Genomic DNA, 21,728 nt, shown 5'->3' on the forward strand with positions numbered 1-21,728 from the left:
GCTGTGAGACGGCTGCGAGTGTTTCTGACGAGTGAAAATGTGCAGCGAAATATGGTGAAGGCCAGAGATGAATTCTTTTGGGGAAGGTGAGACGCTAGTCAGCTGACAACCAGGGAGGGGAGGGATGAGGGAGAGAGACAAAGTGAGAGATATAGGGAGTGCAGGGAAGCCGAGGAAGAGCTGGAAACCCGACCCTCGGAAAAAGCGACAGCGGAGGAGAAAAAAAGTTCTGGTATGGATAAACCAGAGAGGTGGAGGTACAGAAGGGTGGGGGGTGTTTAGTTCAAGCTAAATCACAGACACGGTGATAAACACATGGATGGGAGGCGTGTGGGGGGACTATACCCCAAAGTGAAATAAAGTATGAAATTAGGTCAAGTGGGGAGAGGAAAAATTGGCAGTTGGGGGGGGGGTGGTGTGCTAGAGAGGGGAAAAGAATAATTTTGTGGTAAAATGAGTGTTTTCAGTTAAAAGGCATTTAGCAGGGAAGTAAAGATTTCAGTTACAAAGGCGAGAGAGAGAAGGATGGGGGAGAGCTGAACGGCAGCAGGTCAGCTGGAGAAAAGTGCTGAGCTTGTTTTTCAGACTGCAGAATCAGCGGGGTAGGGAAGGGGACGGACGCGAGCCGCCCTCTGGGATGGGACGCCGCGCGGCTGGGGCACGTTTGCACCGACGGGGGATGAGCGCAGTTAAATGCACACACACATGCGCTGCAGGAAGGTTGTGGTGGAGGCACACCGGCTTCCCGCTGTGTGTGCGCTGCAATACAAGATGCTGAAGGAATTCCAGCTGTTTTAGATTAAATTCTGCTGGATATCTGCCTCTCTAGCAAGTTATTCTACTGACGACTCTCCTAACTCTCCACCTACCCCCCAGCCTTGAGTCTTGTGACTCCTGTCCTCCATCCAAGAAAATCCAAAACAACTCCCTGTTCCCCCCCCCCCCCCCACTCTGCCCTCCCCTCCTCGAGATTCCTCTGGTGAGGAGCGCCAGTGTGAATCGCAGGGCCACAGGCCGTGGCGTGCCCGTGCCAGTCCACCGAAATACGTCGCTGCCCACTGTGCCAAGCGCTTGCCCAATTATCATTCTTGGCTTCATTTAGAACTTGGGCTTGGTGTTCATTTTCCAACCTACTTTTAGTGCTGCCAGTTTCCACATACTAGCTTGAAACGGGAGATGAGATCTTGAATTAACAGCGTGGCCAGAAAGGATGGAAAACAAGATGAGAACAAATGTGGAGAAAGGGATAATTTTTTTTAAAAGGTGCAGAGGAGATGTGAAAAGACCAGCACTCTGACTAAAGCTGTCATGTGATTAAGTTTGGGGAGGTCACATGACTTCAGATGACCAATATTCTCTAGACAGCATGTGATAATTTCACCAACAGCGCTGTGGCTGTCAGTCTGTGTGGGGTGATGTAATCCTGTGTCATTGTCGTGATCACCTGTGTGTGTCTGTGTGTCAATGTGATAACCGTGACTGTCGAGTCTTCGCAGAGTAACAGACGGGCAGCATTTTGACATTTTTAAAAACATTTAATTTTAATTCGCGAAATATAAAAAAATTGTGAAAAGAGGCAAAATCATGAGTTACTGTTATGTGTATCATTATTATTATCATTGTTTCACTAATAAACCACATTCCCTTTGTATTCCTTTATGACAAAAAACAGTTTCATACAAGTACAGTACTTAGCATCAATAATAAATGACAATCATATTTTCAATCAATCACATGTATCAAAATATGGGAAAAATCATCCCTTTGACAGAACAATGGAACCTGTTTCCATGGGGACTGTTGTTCCCTGTCCAGCAGAGACAATGTAGGGAAAATAACAAACTTGACTCTACACATGGAGAACAACAATAACAGTAACAATACTCATAATAATAATCGTCATCGTAACAAACAAGATTAAGGACGAAAGTATTTCATAGGAGAACTGAGAGAACACGAAAATCCTCCGTCTTTGTGTGGTACAGGTGTTGACTCTGGGACACATTGTTGAATTACTTATTGATAGTCACACAGACACACACAGACTTGAGGCCCTAAGGGCTGGACGACATGTATGTTTAAACGTGTGTGTGTGTGTTTGGTGTACGATCCACCAGGAGCTAAAGTAACCGTTTTCCTCCACATTAGATTAAATTGCTTATAAAATCATGACATTAAGCCTCCAAAGTTCTCCAGCATCACATTATTAAAAAAATAGTTTCTTTTTCTGGTTTTAAATTTTTTTTTTTTAATTTTTTATTTATTCGATTTACATCCCTGATCTCGAGGATTCACGGACCTCACCTGAGTGGCAGAATGTAACCTCTGTCACCGAGGCGTCATCTGAGCAAAGTCCTATGGGGTTCGAGTGTTAGAGATGCAGCCTTTGACTGCTATACACAGGAAGACATGACCTCTGGCTTGTTCATTTTGCCTCACTTTCACCCCCTGAAGGGCTGTGACTGCATTTGTGGCACCAGCCACCTTGTGTTCCCTTGTTCACGGCAGCTACTCGCTTCAGCATGAGGCCACATCTGCCTACGGGTGAGCATTCAGATCCGGCTCCCATCGACACTGGGCTCGATGTGTTTGAGGAGCGGACACCCGTTTACCTACCAGTATCGGAAGTGTTGGGAGAGCGGATGGTAAATTGCTATTTAAGTCCAGAATATTCAGGGCTTTAAGAAAAACACAAACACTATTAAAAACGCTAAACAAACAGCAATTCAGCTGGAATCGTCGGCTAGTCAGAGAGAGCAATGGAAGGCGGACAGGTGGAAGTAACTGGACCATGAGAAGATTCTGTGGCGTCGAATGTTTTTGCAAAAAAAAAATGACGAGAGGACTCAAATATTTAGATGTGTATTAGACTTTATCGTGATTTCGGTCAAAGATTCGGTCTGATATGGGCATGCATACATAGCGACTCCTCCCTTTTCCGTTTCCTTTCCAAATCCCCTGCTCCCCCTCTCTGTTTGGTCCCCCCCCTCCCCAATGGCGCATCTACACCTTGTCCAGCAGGGAGCGCTGGCAATAGAGTAGGTATCGGGGCGTGCCGTACCTGCGGAAGAACAGCAATGCACCCAGGGTACAGAGTACGCATGCAAGCAGCAGCAAAGGCACCACAACAGCCGCTGCTCCTGCTCCGCCTCCAGTCTCCTCCTCCACCTCGATGATAATCACCTCCGTCTCCTCCTCCTCCTTTCTACCATCTCCACCTCCATCTCCATCTCCATCTCCCCCACCACCTCCCCCGCCACCTCCATCTCCACCAGTCTTGGGGTCCTCCTCAGGGCAGCTCATCCACTCCCGCACTGCAGACTTGGGGTACCCTGGCTCCACCTTCAGCTGCTGGTTGTTGAACTTCCAGTACTCCTTGCCCTTGTAGAAGTAGGTGTAGCCTGAGCAGGATGCAGAGTTGGGTTAATGATTATGGCCAGAAGAAGAGATTTATTACTTAAGATGCAAGACTTGTGCATTAATGTTTCGGACGTGCAACAGCAATTTTACAGTGTCACTCGATGGGCCTATTTTGACATCTCTATGAATGGGATTCCAGTTGCTTTAACTAAGGTTCTGCATATTGCTTAGCTGATTTTGCGTATTTCAAATGCTAAGCTGTCAGTCTGTGGTCCAGCACCTACCTGCAAAAACGTCCATTCAGGAACCCTACTGTGTCAGTTTGAAGTTAGCGGAGAATTAATAAAACTTTGGGGACTCCTGAATGGGCATTACAAGGACGGTGTTCAGTTCAACGGTAGATTTGCATGTCAAATTTCAGCCTCCTTGATTGGCGATGGAACAGGAGCAGAGCTGACATCATTTCCTGTCTCACACACTCTCACAAAGTGCTCTACCTCCATCCTTGCTCATGAAGGCCGCCCTGGGGTTGTCCGGCACTCCCTGCCACGTGCTGATGGGCTTTGGGTAGTCAGGGTCCACAGCCCTGCTCTCCTCGTTAAACCTATAATATCTGACACAGACAAACGGCCGAATGTAAACCTTGGTATTGCTTTCAATCACGTGCAAAATGAGGTAACTGGGGACTGGACAGCGGCTGAGGAAGAGGAATGATGAAGCATTTCTGCATCAGTTTTTGTGTCATTGCAAGGGAAGAGGAAATGTGTGTCGAGTTGTATAGGAGTAATACAAAGGTGCACTAATCTCAGGAAGCCTTGTTTATTTCCTATTTTTAACTAGATTTCCTCCACACTGACACATGGCTCCTATTCTCAGTCCATCTTCCTGCTCCCTAGGAAACAGATGGAGGAACTCGTGTTAGCCCCCCCCATACAGCTCCAGTCTTTTTTCAAGCCAGAAGAGTCAAACTGTTACAAAGACAGGCTAACCAACGGGTAAAGAAACACCACACCCCACACTTGCTGTAACGGGTAACTCAGGGGGTGTGTTACAGGTCAACAAGGCTGCCTGGAGGGTCACCCTGCCCCACAGGCCTTGGGTGGCTCCCAGTGACACCTGCTGGGTGCCTGAAGTGTACCAGAATAAGCCAGAAGAGAAGGTGAATATTATTCACCCATCATTGTTATTGGGTAAGTCTACAAACTTCAATGATCTCACAACTGAACTGATCTACTAATGCTGATCGATTATATCCGGAACTTGATTCGAATGTTTGTGGTCATGGATTCATGCTGGATCTAGATGCTATTCCTGGAGCCACGGGGCATAGGGCCAGGCACACCCAGGAGGACAGCTAGGCCCAGCATGGGCCACATAGGGCACGGTCACATGAACAGCACGCTTGTCACAGTGGGACACCGGGGATTGGGCTGAGCTGCAGTGCCGCCCACACACCTGGCCTCCAGCTCGTAATTCTCTTCCTTTCTGCCAGGCACACAATTCTCGTCTTTGTCTCCCATTCAAGGTCCCTCCCTTCAATCCTGAAAGTCTCTGCACCGGCCTCATCTTACCTCCCCCCGCTTCTCCTCATTCTTTCCCAGATGCCCTGCCCATTGTCTCTGTCTCCCATCTGAAGCCTACAGGCAAACTCCTACCCATCCTGTAATCATGGCCTCCGGCCTTTCTAGGCTGGGATGAGAAAGGCGCGGTGCAGGGTAATAGTTAGGTGGGACAGAGGTAGTTTACAGGCCGAAGATGGGCTGGGAACATCGTCATCCCGCAGGACAGACACTGTGAGCCGGAGACGTTACTGCGTCCGTGCAGGAAAGAGTGATTCACAGGCATTCAGGCGGATTGGCGGGGATTGCTGACCTCTACTTAGCACCTAGTCGCCCGGCGTGTACCTTGATAAGCCGCTATGTAAATAGCCAAGCTTTAGTATACTTTCATACCTTCCCAGCAAATGGGAATATCTCACTTGGTGCGTTTATACTATTCACAGGCTGGCAGACAGTGAGGAGTCAAATCAAGTCAAGTGGACTGTATAGCTATACCATCCTATGCAGGAACATGGTGAAAACACACTTTCAGGTGACACCCACACACAGAGGAGGGGGGAGTGGCGAACAGACACATAGACTGGCAAGCAAAAAGACGGACTCACTTGGTGCCCCTGAAGAAATAGGTCATGCCGTTGGGGGTGTAGAGGAGAGCCGCATCCAGCCGGTCCTTGGGGAGGCCCTTACCCAGCTCCCTCAGGGGCTTCGGGTAGCCCTGGTCCAGGCTGGACTCGCTGAACACCCAGTGCCTGTCCCCTGGGAAGGAAGACAAGTGGCTTGATGACTTTGACATCAACAAACGGGAGCAGAGAAGCCGGAGCCGCCGAGAGCAAAACAAAGCCAGAGAAAGCTACCTGTTTGGGGGAAGCCGCTGAGGTGTAACACCGTGCAGTCAGCTGGAGAGTAATGTGTTCAACCCTGGCCTGAATGCTGGCCCAGAGAGGAGAAAGACATACCCTTGAAAAAGACAAATTTCCCATCTTCTCTCTCATAAGCGGCATTGATGGATGCTGGAAGCCCCCTCCAGAAGTGACCGATGGGCATGGGGTAGCCGTCAAGGACCCTCCGATTACGAACCCTCCAGAACCACTTGTCCTAGCGGAATTATGGAACAGAGGGTGTCAGTGGGTCATCATGGCAGGTTCTGGCGTATCAGTGTGTCTCACAGAGCAGGTCTGAGAGCATCGGTATGTCTGAGGGCACCTTAAAGACAAACATCTCCCCTCTGAGAATGGCTATGGTGTCAAAATGGCCTTCGCAGACGTCAGGGCCGAATGTAGGCTTGTCAGGCTTGTGGGGTGGATGTCGGGGGGGTGGGGTGTTGTAGGGTGGGCGTGGGGTGACTCGAGGAGGCACGGAGGGGCCACTAGTTTTTGAACCTTCAAGAGTGGTGAAAAAAACAAATTAGAGGTTCAGTATGAGTAGTGAACAGAGTATATGACCACAGGTCTGAATGCCCCTTCATTCAAGGGGCTGACATAAGGGCGTAATATCAGCCCTGCCACCGGGGGTCGTTGTCCGACCATGAAACCAGTACCCAGACTCACCGTACAGCTGCTGAATGCCACGCCGGTCATCTTCTGGCAGCTGGAAGTTCTCGGTGTCCATCCACTGGTAGAAGGGCGCCATGATAGCCGAGGGGTCGTTGGAGTGCTCGAGGCCGAGCGCGTGGCCCAGCTCATGCACAGCGACCAAGAAGACGTCGTTCCCTGTGACGGTATGGAGGGTGTCAACTGAATATACCCCCTCCCACCCCGCCTCGTGGTAACAACTCCTTGCTACACTACACTACATTATTGAATAATTACATTTTTAATAACATTTAAGAGGCTTAAAATGTGTCTTTTAAGTGCATGGCAATAAAAATCTTTAACGTTTAAGACAGTAATATAATTCACGTTTCGACTTTTCCCAGGATGCAAGTCTGCAAAGTGCTGATCACATAGTCCTTTGTCCCACTGCAGACACTAAACCAGGTCACCATCCCACAATCCTTTGCTTTCCAAAGATTAGCCAACAGCAGGGTACAAACACACCCTAAAAAAAATCACATGAGTAAAAAAGATGCTGATGTGTGTCAAACAGGGAGTCAGAGGAGGAACATCATGCCTTTAATGAGTCCTGAGCTTCGCTCTCACCATAAAGATCCTCGTTTCCGGTGGTCCACGGCTCCGCGGCATCAAAGTGAGTGTCACCCCCTATGCCCGAGCTGGGGAAGTACGCATGTGCCAGGAAGCCGCCCTCGCCATCGAAGGGGCTGCTGTCTCCGTGAAAGCCCTCGGCGAAGAAGATCATGATGTCGGCGAAGTCTTCGACCTTGTCGCGGATGTAGCTGTAGGGCACCTCGCGGAATCGCAGCGGCGTCACGCTCTCCCACACCTTGAAGGCCTTCCGGATGGCTTGGAAGGTCTCGTACTCGCCCACCTTGGGGGTGTAATTCTGTATGCTGGGGAGAAGGGGGTGTTAGAGCTGCAGGTGATGGGCCTCTTACTGTCGCCCATAAACGTTAAACACCAGCAGATCTGGGCCCCCTTCTTACAGTATATAAACAAGGCCATTGAACCGGCCAGCCCCCACTGCTTGCAGAGTATTCAGTCAGTTTACATGGCATGTCCACAACTGTTGAACTCTCATTGCAAATTCAATAATCAGAAGTTAAAAAAATAACCTGCAGATCATTACTGATACGGTCCATTCTGCTGGCTGGATGCTAGAATTCTGTACACATGTGTATCTAATATGATTTTTTTGAGCTTCCTTGTGTATATTTTGCTTTCAGCTTTCTCTCCAGTTCTAGCCTTTCTCCAGAAAGCCCACAGAACCAGATCTGCACTGATCTCATAGATTTTTTTTCTCGATTTTCCTGGTTTGGGGCCCAGCAAAAGCACGTCATTTTTCTCTGATAGAACTCCACCCCCCCCAGCAGACGCTCAGGCCAGCACATGCTCACCTGAAGGAGATTTGTGTCTTATCCCACTTCAGACCTTGGATGGCGTAGCGCTTCTTGCGTAGGTTGCTCTTCAGCTCGGCGCCGAACTTGTCCGGCACACCGCATCGCGGCCGGCGCATCGCCCTGCCGACCCGGGAGAGATCGGTGAGCCGTGCACACAGCAATAGGCACGGCCACTGCGCCGCACTGCCGTTAGAGTGCCGGGACACACAGCATCTGTAACTCATGGAGAACTGCACAAGTGGAGCTATATTGTTAACTGTAGGGGCAACTGCAAATGGGTACACCACAGGGAGTAGCTGGACTGTCCCGCTGAGCTGTAAAGATAGACTACAATGGAGAAACTAAGCGTGAAATGACACAAAGGAGAGCAGTAAATAATAATTACAAAGGAGGACTGTAATGCTACACTAAGAGAGGAATTATAAACAGCACTGCAACAGAACACTGTAAGGATGGGCTAGGAAGGTCAGTTAGAAAGGAGGACAGCAGGGCAGCATTGGCGACTCACGCTAAAGTGTCTTCGTTGATGGACCCGGTGATGGTCAGGCCATAGAACCTCTGCATGGCGGCTATGGCGGAGGGCACGGTGTGGGGGGAGCGGGCAGTATGTGTGCGGAGGTCTCCCGGGGGCAGGTAGCCGTACTGCTGCAACCACACCTGCAGGGGGCGATGGAGAGCTACGCTCAAGGAAGGTTCCCCGGCAGTTCGACCAGGGGTGCAGTAGGGACATGGATACCCTGGCAGATTCAGGGGGTCCAGCACTTTACAGGGGCCCTGGAATATGTAGGGAGGTGGTGCAGGGGCCTAAAGTGACAGTTCCTCAGGGGCCCCAGAAATTCTAGCTATGCCCCTGAGCTTGGACATGCAGCAAAACAAAGTCACATTCAGCACATGCTGAGCAGTGCCATAGATGTTTTTTGTCACTGTTATTCACGAGATTTCTCTGAGTCAGAAACACAAGGTTCCTGATTTAACTGAGAAAAACAACAATCACACTTACAAATTTCCAATGAAACGCAGCTGCGATCAAAACAGGGACTGCAAAGAAATTTCACAACGGCGGAGCACAAGAGGCAGGCATTACTAATCATGTCAACCACAAGGACTGTGCCAGAGAGCCATTGGCACTCAACTATCTTGGACTTTTTTCCCCAGTTAGAGATCCAAAAGTGACTCAGGTAACAAGTCAACAAGTGGAGAAAGACGATGAGGAACACTAAAGATAAACAGGCTATTGGTTGTTCAGTTCTTTCAGTCTGACTCTGGAACAGCCCATTCTATGAAAAATCTGTAGAAATATTTAGCAAATGTTTAATGTTCATTGAGTTTGGCATAAACAAAATGCATTTGTACACTAATAAGGGGTTATGGGGGGGATATGATGAATGCCTGAATAGAGCTGCTTCTATTATTCTTTAGGAACCTTTTTTCTGGGTTAATGGGTGTGGGTTCCAACCCTGCCTACATGTTTTCAGGTTTTATTTATGTTGTGTGGATTTCCTCCAGGTACAATGTTCAAAAATGTGGATGCAGGACACTGGAATCTTGCTTGTACAGGCATGCATGTGCCCTGCAATGGACTGGGCCTCCACCCAGGATCTAGGCTCTAAGCTGCCTGGGGTACATTAGAGCCCCCCCCCCCCCCAAACATAATATGTACGCCTGTACATTCAGCCAAGGCAAATATTTTGAACACTCGGTCACAGATCTTCCAATAGTGCTTTCGAGCTTTCATAATTATATTGTTAAATAACTACCAAGTCAATAATGTTGAATAATGTGAAGTAACCTCCCCAGGAAAAAAAAAAACTGCCGGTTTGCCTCCCCACCCTGAATCAGAGACGAGGACACATTCCTGCTCGAAAAAGGGACAGTTAGCCGAGCTACGATGAGGGTCAGGCTGATTAAACTGAACTCAAAGAAGGCAAAATGAATTAATCATATCATATAGATGAATAATATGTCACATATTCACAGAGGCTGGGAGAGACAACGGTTTTGGTGTAGACTTGATAAGCCAAATGTGTTTGAAAAATATTTTGTGTGTGTGCGTGTATAAATTTCCCCATAGAAATTAATAGATCTACAGAGATCTAAAAAACCGTGTGTGTGTGTTGCAGACAGTCTGTATCTGTTCTACCCACAGAGTAACTCATCGGGGATTTTTTCAATGATTGTATCCAAACCTCAAACTCAAAATCCCCCATCTCTGCTTTTCGTTTTGTCCTCTGCACTCCAGCTCTTACCACGGCGAACGTGTGTATCAACACCGCATTGTTTCCCTCGGTCAAGGATGTCTGGAAACACAGGAGAATTCTGCTGAGCTTTTCCATCTTCGGAGGAAGGGCCGACCTCTAAGGAGACGCAGAGTCACCGGGCCGCTCCCGTCCCTAAGGCACTCGCTAAGTTTTAATGATGCTTAGAAAATGCAATGGTGACCAGCAGAGCCGGGGACGTGCAGCGGCACCAATGACAGGGAATGAGGAAGAGGGGAGACCAGAGGGAATAAGAGCCTGAAGCTTCAGTCTGAAGCTGTCATATCATACATGTCTCCAAATTCACTTTGGGGATTAAGTGTTCATGACAGACACTCAGAAATGGTCTTTAAATCAGTAGATGCTGCCCTTGTGTCTTTATTGTAAATAATGCAATGAATCTATTTTCATCTCAAAACCCGTGAGTTTTCCCCCTTTACTAGGAAGCAATGACCACAGCTTCCGTATTTTTCAGCTATGATCGGGGCTGGCTCTGTGACTGACAAACAGAAAAAGCAGCCTGACGCCACGGATCTGGCTGTTCCATCATCACGTTACCTAATCACCAACAGAATGATCTTATTAAGTCTTAACTTGTTCTGGCTGAATGGAATGAATCTTGACGGATATAAAACTAAGTGGATTGAGAGATAAAAAAAAAAAGAGTCATGAAGATGCTGGGATTTATTTCGTTTTGTTTAGTCCTGGGGCCTGATTTCTTGCTTAGCCAGATAACTTGTCGGATTTAAGGTAGTCTGTACTAGATGGACTTTATCTTTTTTCAGTTACATTTAGCCTGGACTATCTTAAATCCAACAAGTTATTCGGCTAAACAAGAAATCTTCCTTTGTGAAACAGGCCCCAGGTAACCTCCAGTACTATTCTTGTTATTCATCCATCCATCCACCTATCCATCCATCCATCCATCCATTTTCCAAACCGCTTATCCTACTGGGTCGCGGGGGGTCCGGAGCCTATCCCGAAAGTCTTGTTATTCATTTATTGTATTAATTTATCTAAATTTTGATTATGCTACATTAGAACATTGTACGACCTGAAGGCACTGTAGCCACTATGAATACACTTAGATCAGTAGTATGCTTAGTTTGGAAATTATTTATCCAATATGGAAAAAAATGGAAAAATGGGCTTCCCCATTCCAGATAGCGAAGTGTTGGTTACATTATTTTATGTTATTGATACATAGAATTTAATATTTTGATTGTCTACATGACAATCTAAATTCTTTGTATGAAAAAGTACTTGGCATTAAACAAACTATTCTGATTCTAAAATATTACCAGTTTTTTATTAGTGGGTTAAAAAGCATTTGCTCAGCGGAGGGAGTGAATGCAGTGGGATGCAGTGACGGTGCAGTGTTTGGACTTGCTGGAGCCTTCACAGAATGTTGGACAAAGCGGCGCTTGGCCGCGCCAACAGACAGTCCCAGTCAAGCTGAACCCCGGCGCTCAGCCCAAATCACACTGTCAAGGAATAAACTCCGTGAACCTCAGGCGCTCACTGTACCTGGAGTCTCCCATCCCTGCGCTATTTCAATCTGTGCAGCAAGCTCTGTACTGTTTCATCCCTGGTACATTAGAAATGAGCAGGCAGAGTTAGACGTGGTCGTGCAGAATTAAATACCTTCCTGTGTGTCCCGACACATCCATGCCTCGGAGACGAGAATCTGAGCTCGATATCAGTCTTTCTCTGTTTCCTTTTTTCTATTTCATATCCCCTTCTCATTCAGCAACTTCATTAGCCATTTTTTTTTACTCAGTGCCTAAACCAGTACCACTATGACAGGCAACAATACACCCCCTCCCCCAAACACCCCCGTTGAGACTTGGGTTTCCATATCATTCTTTGTTTCGTCACTCAGATCCCATTCTGCTAAACCATAATTCCTTCCTCAGGGTATCTTCTGCTATTTTTATAGTATTACACTAATAGGTCCAAAACAGTACACGCACGACCCACTGCCTTTAAAGGCGAATATCCACTATTACCCTGCAGTGATGCTGCAAACAGTGTCAAAAACAGAAAGTGGACGAGGCAAGAATATTCAATGTGAGAGAATTGAAGGAAAAAGGGTTTGAGGAAAAGAAAGATGGAACGAGGGAGGAGAGGAGGAGAAAAGAGGGACGGGGAAGATATGGAGGGAGCCTGCATTTTAATTTGAGGCAGAAAGACCGACTCAGTTGTTCCGATCTTTCCGCGCCAACGGAAAAAAACAGGGAATTCTGGTCAACAGCAAGTGAGCCCAGCAGAGAGTATAACACAGTATTACAGATGTAATGGCTGACGGCATGCATGCGGCACAGTCTCACTTCGTACCCCTTCGATGCTCGGTGTCCCTGTGTCTTCGGAATGCATGTGATCATGCTTGCTAAGTGGATTTCTTTTAAATAATAATCCTTTATTTGTCTGCACAATGAGCACAGGTACACTGGAATGCTTCTCTTTGCCATCCCCATCCTGTTCTCCATAGCCTGGGGGTCACTGCACAGGGTCAGCCAGTGTGTGGTGGCCCTGGAGCTGGGGGTTATGGGACTTGCTCAAGGCTCCACAGACATGTGATTATTCTGCCGAGGCCGGGGCTAATTGCCTGCCTGATGTTTTGCTCTGTAGCCATTTTGCACGCACTGATTACTGACCCACATGTGTTTCTATGTGCAGCCTGATTAGAAGGTTCAAATCTCAAGATTGCCATAGTGACGCTGCTGTTTGCCCCTTAACCTCCAATTGCTGATTCTGATTCCTCAAAACCGCAAAAGAATGTGTCTGCTATTTACTGTCAAATTCACTGGCGACGCCCACCCCCCACATAGAATAATTGAATAATAAAGTAAAATATGAATCTGAAGTTCTGGTCTGTCGTGAACTGAATGGGTTGCACTGGTGAATCCCCCGTGAGCAGCATAGTGCACAGCCACTCGCACTGTGAACGTCCCACTCTCACACTATCACCTTCTACACACAAGATTTGGTTGAAAAGTCGACAGTAGCAGCAGAATTGGAGCATTAAAATATGATTCACTGTATCTATCATTGTACACCTGGACTGCTGCTGTTGGGACATTTATTAGGGCTTTTCCTGGGGAAAGATTAATCTGTGCAAATGCACCTGTGTGTGCGTATGCGTGTGTGCCAGTATGCGTGTGTGCATATGCGTGTGTGCGTATGCGTGTGTGCCAGTATGCGTGTGTGCCAGTATGCATGTGTGCATATGCGTGTGTGCGTATGTGTGTATGCGAGTGTGTGTATGCGTGTGTGCCAGTATGCGTGTGTGCGTATGCGTATGTGCCAGTATGCGTGTGTGCCAGTATGCGTGTGTGCGTATGCGAGTGTGCGTATGCGTGTGTGCCAGTATGCGTGTGTGCGTATGCGAATGTGTGTGTGCATGTGTGCCAGTATGCGAGTGTGTGTATGCGTGTGTGCGTATGCGTATGTGCCAGTATGCGTGTCTGCATATGTGCCAGTATGCATGTGTGCGTATGCGAGTGTGTGTATGCGTGTGTGCCAGTATGCGTGTGCGTATGCGAGTGTGTGTATGCGTGTGTGCCAGTATGCATGTGTGCGTATGCGTGTGTGCCAGTATGCGTGTGTGTGTATGCGTGTGTGCCAGTATGCGTGTGTGCCAGTATGCATGTGTGTATGCGTGTGTGCCAGTATGCGTGTGTGCGTATGCGAATGTGTGTGTGCATGTGTGCCAGTATGCGAGTGTGTGTATGGGTGTGTGCGTATGCGTATGTGCCAGTATGCGTGTGTGCATATGTGCCAGTATGCATGTGTGCGTATGCGAGTGTGTGTATGCGTGTGTGCCAGTATGCATGTGTGCGTATGCGTGTGAGCCAGTATGCGTGTGTGCCAGTATGCATGTGTGTGTATGCGTGTGTGCCAGTATGCGTGTGTGCCAGTATGCATGTGTGTGTGCGTATGCGTGTGTGCCAGTATGCAGTGGTTTCTGTGGATGATATTCTGTGTGTGTATCTGTCATGCAGCTACTAGTTTTTTCTTTGTTTAAGCAACAAAAGTCCTAGAATTTGCTGTGCGATCTGATTACACTTCTTTGCTTCTCTAAACGTTACGTCCTTTCTGCGACAGACTATTTCTGCATGCGTGACTTCAGCTTGTCTTCCTCTCTGATATGATTGCTGTCTCTGTTTATGTTTATTTATTCCTCTTACCTCAGATCTGCAAAGATCACTTCTTAAAATACCATCCAGCCACATCTGGTTGAGGTCAGATGACAGGTCTGTTTTTGTCATGCAAAATTCCGCTTATTTTTAACATGGGATTACCCATGAGTTCATTCTGGTTTTCATATCTGCTTCATCCAAAGCTCTTCACCAGTAATACAGTAAGACAGGTAGCGACTGGATACACTAGAGTCTTTCTTCTTTTTAGGCTGAAAGTAAGATACTTACAATGAACCTGATGAGTATTTGGGAATTGTTTGTATTCTTACTAGACAATAGCTAACCAGTTGTCAACGTGGTTGGTTTTTTAGAACACAGTTTACAACAAAGAAAGTTATTTTGTTCCATCCATCCATCCAGCGAGCCTTCCAAATGGACAGGACCTCCTGGAGCCCATGCCAAGTAATATAGGGCACATAGCTTGGGTACATCCTGCATCGAATAACAGTCTATCTCACAGAAAAAATTTTCTGCCTCCATCATTAAAAATCACAGAGCATTATTAAATAGAAACTGTATAAAAGCAGTGGTGCTCAATCTGATCCTCGAGGACCCGCAAATAGTCCACGTTTTTTGCCCCCTCCCAGCTCCATGAAAGACAGTCCTCATATTTGTTCCCTACCTGGGAGCTGTGAAGGAGCAGAAACCAGGGAGTTGGGATGCAGCGAAAATGTGGACTGTCTGGCAGGAAGCTGGGACGGAGCAAAAATATGAACTGTCTGGCAGGGAACTGGGAGGGAGCAAAAATGGGAACTGTCTGGCAGGGAGTTTGGAGGGAACAAAAATGGGCACTGTCTGGCAGGGAGCTAGGAGGGAACAAAAATTGGCACTGTCTGGCAGGGAGCTAGGAGGGAACAAAAATATGAACTGTCTGGCAGGGAACTGGGAGGGAGCAAAAATGGGAACTGTCTGGCAGGGAGTTTGGAGGGAACAAAAATGGGCACTGTCTGGCAGGGAGCTAGGAGGGAACAAAAATTGGCACTGTCTGGCAGGGAGCTAGGAGGGAACAAAAATGGGCACTGTCTGGCAGAAAGCTGAGAGGAAGCAAAAATGGGAACTGTCTGGCAGGGAGTTGGGAGGGAGCAAAAATATGAACTGTCTGGCAGGGAACTGGGAGGGAGCAAAAATGGGAACTGTCTGGCAGAAAGCTGAGAGGGAGCAAAAATGGGAACTGTCTGGCAGGGAGTTGGGAGGGAGCAAAGATATGAACTGTCTGGCAGGGAACTGGGAGGGAGCAAAAATGGGAACTGTCTGGCAGGGAGTTTGGAGGGAACAAAAATGGGCACTGTCTGGCAGGGAGCTAGGAGGGAACAAAAAATGGGCACTGTCTGGCAGAAAGCTGAGAGGGAGCAAAAATGGGAACTGTCTGGTAGGGAGTTGGGAGGGAGCAAAATATGAACTGTCTGGCAGGGAACTGGGAGGGAGCAAAAATGGGAACTGTCTGGCAGGGAGTTTGGAGGGAACAAAAATGGGCACTGTCTGGCAGGGAGCTAGGAGGGAACAAAAATGGGCACTGTCTGGCAGAAAGCTGAGAGGGGGCAAAAATGGGAACTGTCTGGCAAGGAGTTTGGAGGGAACAAAAATGGGCACTGTCGGGCAGGGAGCTAGGAGGGAACAAAAATGGGCACTGTCTGGCAGAAAGCTGAGAGGGAGCAAAAATGGGAACTGTCTGGCAGGGAGTTGGGAGGGAGCAAAAATATGAACTGTCTGGCAGGGAACTGGGAGGGAGCAAAATGGGAACTGTCTGGCAGGGGGTTTGGAGGGAACAAAAATGGGCACTGTCTGGCAGGGAGTTGGGAGGGAGCAAAAATATGAACTGTCTGGCAGGGAACTGGGAGGGAGCAAAAATGGGAACTGTCTGGCAGAAAGCTGAGAGGGAGCAAAAATGGGAACTGTCTGGCAGGGAGTTGGGAGGGAGCAAAGATATGAACTGTCTGGCAGGGAACTGGGAGGGAGCAAAAATGGGAACTGTCTGGCAGGGAGTTTGGAGGGAACAAAAATGGGCACTGTCTGGCAGGGAGCTAGGAGGGAACAAAAAATGGGCACTGTCTGGCAGAAAGCTGAGAGGGAGCAAAAATGGGAACTGTCTGGTAGGGAGTTGGGAGGGAGCAAAATATGAACTGTCTGGCAGGGAACTGGGAGGGAGCAAAAATGGGAACTGTCTGGCAGGGAGTTTGGAGGGAACAAAAATGGGCACTGTCTGGCAGGGAGCTAGGAGGGAACAAAAATGGGCACTGTCTGGCAGAAAGCTGAGAGGGGGCAAAAATGGGAACTGTCTGGCAAGGAGTTTGGAGGGAACAAAAATGGGCACTGTCGGGCAGGGAGCTAGGAGGGAACAAAAATGGGCACTGTCTGGCAGAAAGCTGAGAGGGAGCAAAAATGGGAACTGTCTGGCAGGGAGTTGGGAGGGAGCAAAAATATGAACTGTCTGGCAGGGAACTGGGAGGGAGCAAAATGGGAACTGTCTGGCAGGGGGTTTGGAGGGAACAAAAATGGGCACTGTCTGGCAGGGAGTTGGGAGGGAGCAAAAATATGAACTGTCTGGCAGGGAACTGGGAGGGAGCAAAAATGGGAACTGTCTGGCAGAAAGCTGAGAGGGAGCAAAAATGGGAACTGTCTGGCAGGGAGTTGGGAGGGAGCAAAGATATGAACTGTCTGGCAGGGAACTGGGAGGGAGCAAAAATGGGAACTGTCTGGCAGGGAGTTTGGAGGGAACAAAAATGGGCACTGTCTGGCAGGGAGCTAGGAGGGAACAAAAAATGGGCACTGTCTGGCAGAAAGCTGAGAGGGAGCAAAAATGGGAACTGTCTGGTAGGGAGTTGGGAGGGAGCAAAATATGAACTGTCTGGCAGGGAACTGGGAGGGAGCAAAAATGGGAACTGTCTGGCAGGGAGTTTGGAGGGAACAAAAATGGGCACTGTCTGGCAGGGAGCTAGGAGGGAACAAAAATGGGCACTGTCTGGCAGAAAGCTGAGAGGGGGCAAAAATGGGAACTGTCTGGCAAGGAGTTTGGAGGGAACAAAAATGGGCACTGTCGGGCAGGGAGCTAGGAGGGAACAAAAATGGGCACTGTCTGGCAGAAAGCTGAGAGGGAGCAAAAATGGGAACTGTCTGGCAGGGAGTTGGGAGGGAGCAAAAATATGAACTGTCTGGCAGGGAACTGGGAGGGAGCAAAATGGGAACTGTCTGGCAGGGGGTTTGGAGGGAACAAAAATGGGCACTGTCTGGCAAGGAGCTAAGAGGGAGGAAAAATGTAGACTGTCTGGCAGAAAGCTGAGAGGGAGCAAAAACATGGACCAACTTTGGGTCCCTGAGGATCGGGATGGGAAACACTGCCCTGAAGGAACAGAAGCAGATGACTTTTCAAAGCAGGGCACATCATTCTATGGAGACACTGGCAGTTTCGCCAAACTATGACAGGAAGGAACTGGCAGCTCCAGCTGGGTGCAGAGGGTATGTGCATGGGCGGGTGACTTCCCGCTCGAGGATGTGAGTAGGTATCTAACCACAGTGCTATAACAGACTGGTTTTGAAATAGGTTCGCCACATCACTTCTCATTGTGGTTCATATCGTTCTTTTACACCTTCATCATCCCACCATGTTTCCCGTTGCATAAATACCCATGTTTGACGTTTTTACTTTGGCACCCTTCAATCTCACTGCATCCGGTCCCCTTTTTATCATTGTCCCCATATGTTTATAGCGACCAAATTCCAGCCTGTCCCTGTAGCCCACCCCCCCCCCCTGCCCCCCACCATGTAAAGAAGACTCTTCCCACTCCCCCTTCCCACTCCCCCCTCCCTCATCCCTCCCAGTCTGCCAGTCTTCACCATCATTGGTTTGGCTTGCAGGAATGGGATGAGTAGGACCAAGATGTTTGACCACATGACAGCAACTGAAATGGTCACTTCCTGCTTGACCTTGAACCCAAAAGTCCTGAAGATGTGGGAAAGGCCATGGCAGATGACACAAACATGACTGGCTCAGACTCAGACGCAATACCGAACTTAAGGGAACCAAGCTTATGACTAGTTCAGTTCCGGAACTAGGCTACAGCGGCAAATGCTGAATGCTGTCCTTGTTCCATACAACTTCTGAGTCACTGAAGTTTGCTTGGCTGATAGAAAATAAACGATCAGGCAGCACATCTAATGCCAGATACCAATGTTAAAAGAAAAATATAAGGAATTAAAAAAATCGGAATTAATAAATTATTGAGTTATTTGCATTTTCCAGAATCTCTAGGATATAAGGTTATGTAAATACCTGCATGTTTCATGATAATTTCAGACAGCAACAATACTATTACAAAGAAAAGAAAAAAGTGATATACTGTACAGCACAGTCGCCAGGCTCCGCACTTTAAAGAATGAAAGATACAACCACAAAAAAAAATCAGGTTTCTTTCTTCACTCTTATTATACACAGTATAAAATACTGTTGAAAATACCTCTGGAAATTAATTTTAAAATTCCAAGAAATCATGAAATTATGGCCATGTTCCAACTGACAGTCCATTTTACATGTTTAAAATGAACGGGATGAGAATGTTCGCATTTTCTATATTATTACTAGGCAATAGAACGAACCAGTTCTCAGGTTGGACAGTTTTTCAGATTACAGTTTACAACATAGGAAATTGTCTTGTTCCATCCATCAATCCAGCCTTCCAAATGGACAGGATCATAGGGGGGCTCCTGGAGCCTTTGCCAAGTAGGATAGGCCATGTGGCTCGGGTACACCCTGCATAAAATCCCAGTCTCTCTTATGGAAAGACTTCATCTTCCAGAATCCCTGGAATATTAGATTATGTAAATAACTGCATATTTCATGATAATTTCATCCAGCAGGAATACTATTACAAAAAATACCATCACTTTCCAAGACAGATCATGAAATCACCGCCAGAATCCAACCGAGAGTGGGTTTCCTGAAAATTAGGACCTCCAATGTAGACCTGGCATTCTCCACAGCCAGGTTCCAGAACCACTGACCTCAAACTAATATATTTCAGAATTTTACACTGCAGTCACCAGTTAGCCAGATGTTTACAAATATTTACTGAACCCATTAAAGTCAAATGTTACTTCCTGTAACCCTAACAAAGGCCGTTGCTTAATGAATGCGTCATCACTAGACATCATCTAGTTCTTCTAGGACCTCCACTGAGCTCAGACTTCAAGAGCCTTGAATCTGGATATAAATTAACAGCCCTGCGTGTGTGTGTGTGTGTGTGTGTGTGTGTGTGTGGGTGGGGGGGGGGCATATCTCCTTCACCTTCATCGTCTCCTCCTAAGAAACATTTATATAAAACCACAATTTTCCCCCTCAGAAGCCCCTTGAGCCAAACCAAAGTCTAACCACAAACACAGACAAGGCATTTTCCGCTGTTCACTCTCTTGCTTCCTCAGCATACTTACTTCTGCTTTATTATGACTTTTGTTACGACCTCTTACCCACACAAACACCTTTGTCTCTTTCCTCTAAGCCAGGTTTCTTCATATTTAAGCACATCTTACACATTGCAAATCCTGACAGCATATTAAAATGACTTTTTATATATTTGAAACTTTTCTAATGCATCCCCTTGATCGGACGTCCCCTTTCATGCTGTGTGAATCTTTCAGTTGTCTTTCAGTCTTTAATATGCATTAGGATCGGCATGCATTGCCCCGCATTGTGGCCCCACGCCACTAACCTCCGGCTTGATTTCACTCGGCGCCGACCCTCCATGAGCTCGGAGGCCGAAAGCCAGCGCTAGCGCCAGCACCAGCGGCGGCATCGGCGGCCGGGGGCCCATTCCTCCTTCGCGACGAGCAAGGCGGGTACGAGTCCTCTCGACTTCTCGCCCGGCTTTCAAACTTCTTTTATCTTTTTGTCAGAACATTTCAATACGACCCCCTCGGATAAGAGAACAATCGGTTCCTCCCTGAAAGTTAAAAGGTGTCACGTTCCAAGTATTTCAGGAATATGGAAAACGTGCGTTAAATTAATCGCGGTTTTAGGGTGTTTGCAATAATCTATCACTAGACGCTAAATGCACTTTTCTTCTGAAGATCCAAAAAAGCTGCAGAATAACAGTGATCGTTGAATATTCTTAAGTCAGAGAGGCTACGTTTGTTGCACTGATCATCGTGTCCATACGGTTCTTCTTTCCTTGGGTCTTCTCCGTTGTTTCTTTTCCGTGTCTTGTTAATCTTGATTTTTATCCTCGCCCCCCCCCCTCTCTCTCTCTTTCTGAGCTGCAGACGTGGTAAGCTTGACCGGTGTGTCTAACGTCCTTTAAGCCCTGCCCTATCCCAGATGTGCTACTCTCAAAGTTTTCTTCTGAAGTTCTCAAGATCGTAAGTCAGCGCTATAAAACAAGACCAAAGCGTTCAGATGAAACGGGAAATGTAGCTGATTATGCTAAGTTCTTATTGCTCTACTCAATTTGCAATGTATGGTACAACTGCCAGGAAGTCTTATTTTATGATTTTTTCCCCTAGAAACACGGCTCATTTTGCATGATTTTTTATATATAGTGATCCAACCTTAAACAAGCTAGCTACTTGATAGTATAAGTATTACGTGGTCTAATTGTACTAGTATAAGCTGTTTATTCACTTCTGATTTTTACAGACTTTTTAACGTCTGTGTTCAAATACTTTTACGTCGAAACACTGACACCTAGTGACAAGACGGTGGACTCGCAAAGGACTCGCCTAGATGACAGTTCAAAACTTCCATGATGTTGTTTGTGCAGTAAGTGGTACATATTCAAAAATAAGACCAGGGGCTCAGGCGCACCTAGCCGCCCTTCGCACATGTGAAGCCCGGAGGCGCTAAATAGTCTACTTACCCAATAACCCCCGTGACCCCCCCATGGAAACCCCCGTGACCTGAGGTAACAGGCTACCTGCCCAGTCTCTGTGCCTCCCTACTTACCACACTCACGTATAAAATTTAAACTCCAACATTAACTTGCGTGGCACCTTTTTTGTAACATTTCTGATAACGGAATGTCCTATTAAAGATGTGTGGTTTGTAACATTCCTACCGAGGAAATGTACATTTATGCTTACTTTAAGGAAAAATGATTCAAGTCCTGGTTTCCCAGGAACAAGATGGACCTTAAAGTGATACGTGTGATCCAGCTGTTTAAATGGTAAATGGACTGCATTTATATAGCGCCTTTCTATCCTTACGAGTACTCAAAGCGCTTTACGTTTCACGCCTCACATTCACCCATCCACACACACATTCATACACCGGTGGCGGAGGCTGCCATGCAAGGCATGAATTTTTAAGGGTGAAAAGGTTTATACAGCTGTGTTTGATTTAACTTGGAAATACCCTCGAGGCGGGGGGGGGGCAATTCCATATCCAGTTATTCTGGGAAAAATCATCCGTCAATTT

The 21,728-nt window shown here is 47.3% G+C and overlaps 1 protein-coding gene across 1 annotated transcript; it reads right to left on the reverse strand.

Moving 5' to 3' along the window:
• Positions 1 to 1,514: 1,514 nt before the first annotated feature.
• mmp14b (matrix metallopeptidase 14b (membrane-inserted)) lies at positions 1,515 to 20,530 on the reverse strand. Its single transcript, XM_049011644.1, has 10 exons — positions 20,029 to 20,530; positions 8,381 to 8,529; positions 7,870 to 7,992; positions 7,058 to 7,365; positions 6,467 to 6,628; positions 6,123 to 6,298; positions 5,876 to 6,014; positions 5,525 to 5,675; positions 3,858 to 3,973; positions 1,515 to 3,401 (listed from the first exon to the last, which is right to left on the reverse strand). The coding sequence occupies exons 1-10, from the start codon at positions 20,128 to 20,130 to the stop codon at positions 3,004 to 3,006; spliced, it is 1,824 nt and encodes a 607-aa protein (XP_048867601.1). The 5' UTR covers positions 20,131 to 20,530; the 3' UTR covers positions 1,515 to 3,003.
• Between the last annotated feature and the right edge of the window lie 1,198 nt (positions 20,531 to 21,728).

This window comes from Brienomyrus brachyistius, chromosome 4 (genome assembly GCF_023856365.1).
Source record: "Brienomyrus brachyistius isolate T26 chromosome 4, BBRACH_0.4, whole genome shotgun sequence".
Classification (NCBI taxonomy): domain Eukaryota; kingdom Metazoa; phylum Chordata; class Actinopteri; order Osteoglossiformes; family Mormyridae; genus Brienomyrus; species Brienomyrus brachyistius.